Source organism: Myotis lucifugus, unplaced genomic scaffold, assembly GCF_000147115.1.
Source record: "Myotis lucifugus unplaced genomic scaffold, Myoluc2.0 scaffold_1, whole genome shotgun sequence".
NCBI classification, from domain to species: Eukaryota; Metazoa; Chordata; class Mammalia; order Chiroptera; family Vespertilionidae; genus Myotis; species Myotis lucifugus.
In genome coordinates this window covers 34,197,081-34,207,511 of record NW_005871049.1, presented here as the reverse complement: position 1 = coordinate 34,207,511, position 10,431 = coordinate 34,197,081, and the positions used below count along the sequence as shown (strand labels likewise).

The following is a 10,431-nucleotide window of genomic DNA, read 5'->3' as shown; positions in this document are numbered from 1 at the left end:
ATGACCCCTAACCTAGCATGACCATTATAAAGACTATGATCCTGACCCTATATGCTCATGTTGATGGATCAGCATATTAAAGGGCACACCTGGAAAGCTGATGAAGATTCTATTGAGATCCTCCCCGCAAGACTTCCCTTAAAATTCCTGCTTTAGAAAAGAGATAAAGACACCTAAGACAAAGGACCCAGTGTGCGCTCTCAAGAGCACACACACACCTTCTTTCTTCAGGCATGCATATTTGCTTTCTCTCTCCAAAGCTCTAAGGCAGTGGTTCCCAAACTTATTTGGCCTACAGCCCCCTTTCCAGAAAAAATATTACTTAGCCCCTGGAAATTAATTTTTTTAAAATTTTAATAGCAGTTACTCATTGCCCCCAAATGCACCTGTGGCCATCACCGCCCCCCTGGATCGCTGCAGCACCTACCAGGGGGCGGTAGCGCCCACTTTGGGAATCACTGCTCTAAGGGTTCCCATGAGGCTTGCAACCAGGAGAGCAGTGGGCAGCAGAGCTTGGCCTGGGCTAGCCCGGTCGGTGAATGTGTGTCCAAAGGCCCTTCTTTTGCCTATGTAACTTGTTGCCCGAGTCTACACAGCCCAGCTGGCTCACTTCTTCTGCCTCTGTGACTTTCCAAAAGGCCAAGGCAGCTCTCTGAGCAGCCAGCTCAATTTTCTTGGAGTGTACTTTTGCTTTACATGCTAAATAAACTTCCACAATGCTAGAGTTCTTGGCTCTGAATTCTTTCTTTGCCAAACTCAAGAACCGAGAGGCAACATTGCCAGTAACACCTTTATCTCTACTTACTGATATCATAATCATCTTTCTAGTTCTGCCTCAAATTCTTCCTCCAGTGAGATGCTGTTTCTTAATCACACCAACCAAATGACACTCTACCTTCTTATCATATTATGAAGTTAAGTATAATTCTAATCTCTTACTGACTGCAAGTTCCTTGAGAGCAAAGACTGAGTTATTCTTCTTCCTCACAGTGCTAAGCCCTGGACATTTAAGACATGAGGTAACGCATATCTGCTTAACTCAAGCTGTGATATAGTTCTTTTTCTTTCTTTTGGGAAATGAGGTGGTGTTGGAGCATGGAAGGCATTAGTGCTCAAGGCCTGGCTCAGTGACGGGGGTGCTGCAGGAAGGCAGCTGCACTGTCAGTCTGAGGACTCACAGTCGTCGTTGGGATCTGCTTCTGTCCTGAGTCATGTCCTATAGTAATAAAGGGTCACTGTGTCAGTGGATGGTCAGATGTGGCCCCAACACATGCAGACTCCCCAAAGGGCTTCTCTAACAAAAGGCTCCAAAGTCCAGAAAGCCTTGGGTGTGGGGGAGGAGGAGGTATTTTTATTTCTGAAGCCTCCTGGCCTCAATTTTCAGACAAGCCATGTAAATATGCAGTACGTTTGGAGCTTGTATTTTGCCTACTTTCCTTCAAAGGCATACGTTTTGCTAGCCATTCCTTATAATTTAAAGAAATGTATTGAACAGAACCCAGCCTTTACCTGAAAGTCACAAAAGTCAGTCACGACCGAGAAAACGCCATTTGTTTAAATGCATGGTTACCTTGTATGAGATTTCAAAGTTTTCACCGCCCCAAATCTGGAGACCTGGATCATACAGACCCAGTTCAAAGAAGAACTCTCGTTCAATGGCAAATAATCCACCAGCCATGGCTGGGGACCTGAGAAAAAGAAACACTTGAATAACTATTAAGGATAAGCCCCTTCACCAATAGACAACAAGTCATTTTAGAATACAATCTAGATAATGCATAGAAGAGATAAAACTGATGGCCAAACATTAAGAAATTATAAAACCTTGCAAAAATGATCTGTTCATAATTCCTCAGTGAATTTACTGAAATTTCTAATTGAAATAGAATCATATAGTTCATTACAAATTAGAGCATTGCATCATTTCACCATTAGATGGAGCCTTGGTTCCTGTGTTAATTTAAAAATTAAGCCTTTAGATTTAGTAGAAGTAGCATTTTCTCTTTCACTCCTAAAAATACTGAGCCATACAGCCCTGGTTGGCTAACTGCTCCTGCAATGATTCATGAGTCATTATGGGATGAGCAAAACCATACACCATGGAAGTAGTCTGTCGTTTTTTAATTTTATAGCTCAGGGGCTTGCCAAATAAGGGTGTAATTCATCTTAGAACAGTCACAGTTCATTCAGAGTTTGCAAATACAGCGCAGAAGTGACACCGAAGAATTAGACATAGCCACTTACTGTGCCAGGGGGAGGCCTGCAGAAGGGCGATCGGTGCGGCCTCTTTAATTTGGTATTTTTTAGGGACAAGATAAAAACAATTGGGTAGCTTTATAGGGACAAGCCACTCACATCATTAGATGAGATATGGGACTAATTTATATCCTGTTGCCTGTATCCCCCACCCCGAATAATTATTTTTTCCGAATAATTAATTATTAATGCATCATGATTCTTGAGATGCCTCTATTAAAGTACCTTTTTAAAAAATCACCACACCTAATATTCAATCTACCAATAATTCCTATTAATTCTACCTTGAAAACATATCTTGAATCTGTCTACTTCTTTCCAACTTCACTGTTCCCTTCCTGGACCAACTGCTTGGACTGTTGCAGTAACTTTGTCACTTGTGTCCTTTATTCTCTTCTGCCCCCGCCCAAGTCTAACCGCACCACAGGCAGAAAGGACTCAACATGGGTCCCACATGCCAGCTCTCTCCACTCTGAGGCTCTGCTGGCTCCCTGGTCCTGAGTTCTCCTTCCCTGCTCCCCTCATGCCTTCAACTTGCCAAACTCTCTTCTGACTCAGGGCTTTCACCTGTGCTGTTCACTCTCCTGAAATGTTTCCCCTCCTCCTCCATAAGGTTAATCCCTCATCCTTCAGGTCTCAGCTCCGGTGACACTTTGTCAAGAGGCCGTTCCGGATCCTCCAGGCTGGATGAGGTTATCCTTTCCATCAACTCTGTTCCAGAGTTATATATGTAGTTTTCTGTTTAACTTCTGTCTCACCCGCTATATAAGTGAAACAAGGGAACCTATCTTTTAAAAATTTATTCCCAGAAAATAGTGCCTGGCACATAGTAAGTACTCATTAAATATTTGTCGAGTGGATAAATAATGAATCAAGTAATTTTTTCAATGTTAAAGAAAAATCACATTGGATCAACATTATTCTGTCATACCCTTTCTTCTTAGAGTATGCTGCCTAACTCACTAAATATTAGCACTATTACATTTTTGGTTATATTTTCATGTCACATTTATTTAACTGTCATTTAAAATTATTATAACTCTGCCTTTTTGATCTTTAAATATATTCTCATTTATCTCAGCATATATTTGAAAATGCATCTTAACATAAAAACCAGTGAGTTCTTTCAAGGGGAAACCTCCCTTAAATTTTTCTAACCTACTTAAAGAAATTTTTTTTACTAGTCTATGGAATTGTCAGAAATAAAAACATAATCATTACCCCTTATTTTTTTTCTCCCAGGATTATATTAGTCAGGTAAGCAGGTAAACAGTAAGTTCCTGAATTATTCTAAAAAAGAACTTCAAAGGAAAATTGGGAAAATGTCAAATCAAGCTTAAAGTTCTATAATTTCCTTATGTTTGCCATTTCAGTATCTTGATATTGTGACATGCCCAAATCCCACCAGCATTTGCATGACAGTGGAAACATCTTTCCAAAACAGAGTTCTAACATTATCAGTAGTATAACAGGGAGAGAGAGATCAAAAGCAGAACCGTAAGATCAGAAAAATAAGATTAGGCACATTTAGAAGCCTACACTAACATTTGACTAAACATTTCATTTGGAGTCACTCTTTAGAAAGACAGTCAAATGTTGCAGTTAAAAGACCCTAAAAGCACAGAACAGCGTACACTGTTCTATTAGAAGAGTCACAGGAAGGACAAAGGCTGATTCTGGAATACAGTTTCCTTTTTATCAAGTGCTCTTCTGAGAAGGCAACAATAAAGGAGTGTATGCAACATTTGCCAGTCATGTATTTTGATTCATCAGATTTAACTGGTACAAAATTAGCATATAAAACAAAAGGAAGAAAAAAACAAAACACCTCAATCTCTTGCTATTGCTTTCATTGCTAACATTACATCCAAGGCATCAACTCGGATATAAAACTTGGATTACAGGTAATTTATGCATTGTAAATTTACATAATGATTGTTCTTTTTTTGCTTGAATTTGGAACTAATGCCATATAACATTCCCCTTTCACCCTGCTCCCCCAAAATAAAAAGTGGCACCTGCATTTAGGGAAAAACCAATTACAAAGAAGTGAATGTGAATTTAAACCTGTGAAATAGTGTGAGAAAGAAGTCTTCAGAATCTAAGACAGCACCTACGGTTTTAATAACAAATGTTATAGCTTGGCAAGAGGTTAATAGGTTAGCAGCAAATGGAGAAAAGAAACACATGTAAGTGATTTAGTGATTACCGATATGGTTCAGTTTTTGTCTTTCTGATTCTCTTCTCTTGAGGGGTCAGAGGCACCCGTTTCCAGAGCATACTCCAATCCCATGCTCCTCGGGCATACCCATCTTCGTCACCACCCCCTTGGGGTACAATTTCGTATGTGTTGCCATTTATGACATCTATAATCGGCACAGTGCAAATGGTTCTGTATTTTGTTGATGATAGCAGCAAAGATGAAATGGAAGGGTATGCATGGACCCACATATATATACATGAGTACATGGGGAAGGAAAAAAAAAAGGACTTAAATAAACATTCCACATAAGAAAATAAAGGAGTAATCTTTACCGATAAGGTTCAGTTTTATGTTTTCTTTTGGCCTTTTCCTTGTGGCTTAGAGGAATACGTTTCCATAGTAAACTCCAGTCCCAGGCCCCTCTGGCAAAACCATCTTCATCCCCACCTTGCTGTGGTTCAATGGAATAATCATTCCCATCTATGTAATCTATTAGAGGCACAGTACATGTAGTTCTGAAACATTTACAGAAAATGAAAAAGCATTTAAGAACCCAAAACTGACTAGTATAGCATGCCTCGCTAAATTATCTCTTTTTGTCACTGATTTGGGTTTTAGTTGTTGTGGGGTTTTTTTTGTGTTTTTTTTGGGGGGGAGGTCTGTTTGTTTATTTTTTTGCACTGGGGACTTAAATATCTAATGGGAAGTAGAAGTAAATCAATGGCCTTTAAAAGTCAAAGAGCCCATTTTCATAAGGAAAGGAAAAAGGAAGGAGGAGACTTATCCCTCAGCTCACAGACAAATGTCAGGGACAAAGAGCCATGTCTTTTAGCTTAAATAGTGTTGTCTCATTTTCACTTTGGTCCTACAGGCAACTTTTTCTTCGTAATTTTGTATTGCTTACAAGATTTTCCTGCCTGTTACTTTTCCTCCATAATCCTCCATTATAAAATAAGTGTGTGTGTGTGTGCATGTGTCTGTATAAAAGGATAATACTGCTACATTTTTTTAGCAGTTCTCCCAACTCTTTGTTGCTTTCTATTTCTTTGGAAGCAGTTATGAAAACCTGTTTCTGTACTTTTTCTTGATCATTTTTTCCTACTTCTTTTTATTGCAACAAACAGTTTTCATTGCAAAGAAAAAAAAAAGAGTACTCTATTGTATTCCTACCCTTTAAAAATATGAGAAAAAAAGATCATTCAAAACCTAAAGAATTTAAGTGTTGCCTGAGAATTTGGAGTAAAAAAATCCCTTGCATTTGACTTTAGGAAAATGCTAGTACTATATGACTAGGTGCAGAGTCAACTCTACAAAGATAATCTGTTCCCCTGCTTGTTTTATTGCTCATTTTATTAGAGAGGATTGAAAATGCACTTCCTAAAATGGAGATTACAGTGCCTTTTCAATGTTTAGAAACCAAGGAGAAGGGAAAAACGTTAGGGGCTTAAAATTTTGATATGGTAGAAGTGGACTTGAGAAGGGTGTGTTATTCCCTCTGGAATCACTCCTATGAGACAGTGGAGGGTCGCTGTGGGATCTGTGGCATTCACAAAATCCTGTGGAAAACCATTTCCTTACTGCCCTAGAAGACTGCTAATTTCCACCTGCAGAGGTGAAGGTTGGTTCTCTTTCCTCACTTCGCCTGAGTCTCAGATTTCTTAATAAATGGTGCCGTGTAAGATGTCCCAGAGAGATCTCGGTTTGACAGTTGATTAGCTGTCTGATTTGGGACAAATTAATTAACTTCTCTAAGCCTCGGTATCCTCTTCAGTACAATGGAGCTAATAATACCTATTCTGCAGGGGTGCTGTGAGGATTAAACCAGACAGCTGGTTTAAAAATGGAAAAATCTCTATGTATTCTAGATATATATAAGCCTAAGCGACCGTTATGACCGGTTGACTGAACAACTGGTCAACTGGTCACTATGACACGCAAGGATCACCAGGGGGCAGATGCTCTATGCAGGAGCTGGCCCCTGGTGGTCAGTGTGCTCCCACAGCAGGAGTGCTACTCAGCCAGAAGCCGGACTCATGGCTGGCGAGTGAAGTTGCAGTGGTGGGAGCCTCTCCTGCCTCAGCAGCAGTGCTACCGAGCAGTGGCGGTGGCGAAAGGCACAGCGGGGCCTGGCTCTGGCTCGGGATCCTCCCCAGACACCTGCTACTTGGCACTGCCACATCCCTCAGGGGATGTTGGATTTCAAGAGGGTGCAGGCCAGACTGAGGGACCACCTGTGCACGAATCCGTGCACTGGGCCTCTAGTTGTTTATAATAAGCCTTACATTACATCTTGTGATGATTCAATCCTCCAGAGGGGGTCCTTTGAAACATGCCATTCACCATAGGGCCATGTCTTATTTGCCTAGATTCCAAAATAGTCACAATTCTGGACTAAAGACAGGGAAGTCTTTTGGAACCAGGAGACGAATGCTGCCTCCTTTTGTTTCAGATATTTCTGTGAATTTGATGGGGATCACCACATTTCCATTGAATAGCTGCCCATTTCTAAACTTAAAGTTTCTATAGGATCCCAAAGCCTTGACACAAGTAAAACTGCTCCTTACTATCTTGAGTAATAATTAAAAAACCAATACGTATAATTTCAAGGCTTGTTCCTTCAAATCTTTAGAATTGTTATGGTGGTGTAGGGGGAGCAATCAATATTACTCTTAGAGAAAGCTTTTGGAGCTGAGGCAGTCTCTCAACCACAGATGATTCTTGAATCAGACACTCTAGGCTTATCCCAAATGCCCAACTGCCTGCATTTGAATCAGCCCGAAGTATCAGTCTATCTCCACCCCGGGAAACAACTGGCTGAGTGATAGCACTCAGAACAGAACACTTCATGTGTTGACTGGAACTGAAATTTGATGAATGAGAATGTTATTTGTCCTAGGGTGAGGTTTACTTTTCAACCAGGAAAGCAAAAAAGCAAGGTGATGTTACCTGTCCTTAGAAATGGGGGCTACAAGTGGTGCATACCAGTTAACTGCCACCTCACAGTGGGCATCAAGGTATATCAAAACCTTAAAAAAAAAGAAGCAGGGTGAAGAACACTCATATGGCACATCATATATCACACACAATTTAAAGTTAGATACCAACATAAGTTAGCATTAGAGTCATTTTTAACATATAAGTTTATCTGTTTAGGCCAGCATTTCAATTTTTTAAAAAAGTACTTAAAATGAATATGATTGTTTAGTTACCAAATCCAAAATGATGACATTGTAAATATCAATAAGAAGAAATATTTCCTACCTGCCCAAGTTTAGCCTTCTGGGCACCAATACTTCGTGCTTGAATTAAACCTTCTCTTCTCTCATTTCGAAATACCTTTACTAGGCCATTCCACAGCTTAATATAGTCATCTAGCTTTTTTTTTAAGTGTTCTGTGAATAAAAAAATTCAATCAGCATTATAAATTATATGTATGTATCTAAACCAATTAAACTATTATTTTTTGCAAGAAATAGAGACAGACAAAAGTACTTTAAGCAGTCAATGATTTTACACAGACCAGATTAAATGTTTAATCTATAGGGAAATAAGGTAGAGGTATTCTCTGAGTTAAATTTTGAGCTTAATACATGCTGGCCAGTGTGGCTCAGTTGGTTGACATCGTCCCATGTATCAGAAGGTCGCAAGTTCCCAGTCAGGGCATGTGCCGGGGTTGTAAGCTCAATCCCCAGTAGGGGGCGTGCAGGAGGCAGCCCATTGATGTGATTGATGTTTCTCCCTTTCCCTCCCTCTCTCTCTACAAATCAATAAAACAGTTAAAAAAATTAAAAAACATTTTTGAACTTAATATGCCTTCAGAGAACTGGTTAGCATGAGAAAGATCAAACATCTCTCTGAAAATTAAATAAATGATAACTATGCCAATTAAAATAAAAACTTAAAAAACGTTTTAAATTTAAAAAATTAAAAACTCAAAACTGCACATGTTAATGTCATATTTAAAAGCTTTCAGGCAAGATATTTTGTTTGCTTTTGGCAGAAGCAATAGTTCAGGATTTCTGAAGATACACTGCTTATAAATAGCATTGTATGACTTCTTTGGAATCCACAAAGGATATAGGTAACCATTTGTTTCTGGGCCATCTTTCTCCAAGTATAATCCATATCTAAGGTTGCAGTCTTGGTGTAATGAATACAGTTCCCATCAAGTTGGTAAAAAACAATTGAGAGTCCCATTTTCTCTGCATTTTAAGCACCAACAGGAGTATTTATATATGAATGTATGTATATTTACAAATAAGTATTTATACATTTATGTAATATATACACATTTATATAATATACTAGAGGCCTGGTGCACAAAAATTTGTGCACTCGGGGGGCATCCCTCAGCCCAGCCTGCCCCCTCTAATAGTCTGGGAGCCCTCACAGGATGTCCTACTGATGTCCCTGTGGGAAGCAGGCCTAAGCCGCAGTCTGGCCTCCCTCTGTGGAAGGCAACTGGCCAATCAGGTATATAGATACTTTCTGAAGGCAGCACAGACTCCTTCCTTATTTCTTTCCTCTGTGGTTGGAGAATAGGGGACTAAAAGGTAGAGACAGAACTGTGGCTGGGCCTGGGGCTCTTGTAGGCAGCAGAAAGAAGGAGAGGGCTGGGGCAAGTCTAGACACGGTTTTCTTCAATTGTCCTCTCTTCCTCCAGGCCCCTCGCTCTGTTCTTTCCTTGTCATGATGGACGCTTGGGCCTTGGACTGACAGGAGCCCAGCGATGGTGGAGTTCAGCCCCCTTACTTCTCAGCTGAACATACAACTGCCTCACATTCCAAGTGGAGCTGTTTTCAAGTGGCTAAAGTGCTGGCAATTCATGCCTCCCGGCCTTTCCCCTCTCAGGTTTCCTCCTTGGGTCAGTTGCAAACTTCACCAAGACACTGAAGCAACTCTGCCCTGGTTGTTCTGCACCAGCCCCTGCCCAGGCCCAGCTGGGCACTCTTCCTTGAGGTCTCTGGGTCCACAGTCTGAGCTCAGGGAGGTCACCCAGAGCCCGTTCCCCCAGACAGGTGGGGCAGGGGGGCTAGCTTGAAGAGCTGGAGGAAGATGGCAGAGTAAGAGTTGGTATGAACCAGCGCCTGCTTAGCCAGACTTCCTAAGCTCCCCACCGGGCCCAGGCTGGGCCCCTTCCCCACACCAGGAGGATCCCAGCTGAGGTCCCCACCCTGCACCCAGCGCTCTCCTCCCTGTTCTACCACTGGGGGAAGGGAACAGCTCACCTGCTCTGGACCCTGCCAACCTGGCAGGCTGAGGCACAGGCCAGGCGGTACAGCCTAGGGTGCTGGTGGCTGCGAGCCTTCTCCCCCTCCCTGAAGCATGGGGCCGGGTTGCAGCAGCTCACAGCCGCCCCTGGGCACCATGCATGGAGATACCGCTCTCCACTGAGCCACTGTCAGCCCAGGACCTGTGGGGGTTGGGGTGGCCTCGGGCTCCCACTGGCCCCACTGAAGCCAGACTCGGCTTGGCCGGACACCCCCACCGCCGGAGGACTGCGCATGCCCCACGGGCCTCATCGCCCTCATGAATCCCCATGGTCTGGCCATCCCATCCCAGGAAGTGGCCATCCTGATCGCTATGGCTCACTCCCCGGTGCAGTTGGGCCTGCCCAGCAAGCATGTAGGCAGGAGCTGAGGAGGGATGCGGGCCAGGGAAGAAGTGGGGAACTTGGCGGTGTAAACACAGCCCCCCCCCCTCCCCTTGGCCCCCGACTTCGTGGCGGCCCCTAGCGCTGCATTCCCGAAACTTCTGGGTGCCCCTGCCCAGCACTGTGCTCTCGGGCCTGGGGGTGGGGATGAGGCTGAGGCAGTCTCGCTGGCTTGGATCGCAGGGGTCGATCAGGAGGATGTGGGGGCAAATCACCTCTCTTCTCTCTTCCTCTCTCTCTCTCTCTCCCGAAGATGAGAGGCCTTGTCCCGCAGCGCGGCTAGCACGTCACATTTATCTCCCTGTCTCAAGCGGGGTGT

General features: G+C 42.7%; 1 protein-coding gene across 5 annotated transcripts in view; it reads right to left on the bottom strand.

Annotated features, from left to right (window-relative positions):
* GALNT7 (polypeptide N-acetylgalactosaminyltransferase 7) overlaps positions 1-10,431 on the bottom strand; it is a 69,314-nt gene that overhangs the window by 20,159 nt on the left and 38,724 nt on the right. For 3 of the 5 annotated variants that reach the window (XR_002829791.1, XM_023755629.1, XM_023755619.1), the window contains exons 3-7: positions 7,721-7,851; positions 7,406-7,485; positions 4,792-4,974; positions 4,466-4,648; positions 1,571-1,688 (exon numbers count right to left, since the gene is read on the bottom strand). Coding sequence is in view for 4 of the 5 variants with exons in the window: in XM_023755629.1 (XP_023611397.1) it covers positions 1,571-1,688; positions 4,466-4,648; positions 4,792-4,974; positions 7,406-7,485; positions 7,721-7,851 (695 nt within the window). In the remaining variant the exon portion in view is untranslated. The remainder of the gene's footprint in view (positions 1-1,570; positions 1,689-4,465; positions 4,649-4,791; positions 4,975-7,405; positions 7,486-7,720; positions 7,852-10,431) is intronic. The other 2 variants (XM_023755627.1, XM_023755625.1) reach the window with 2 other exon arrangements.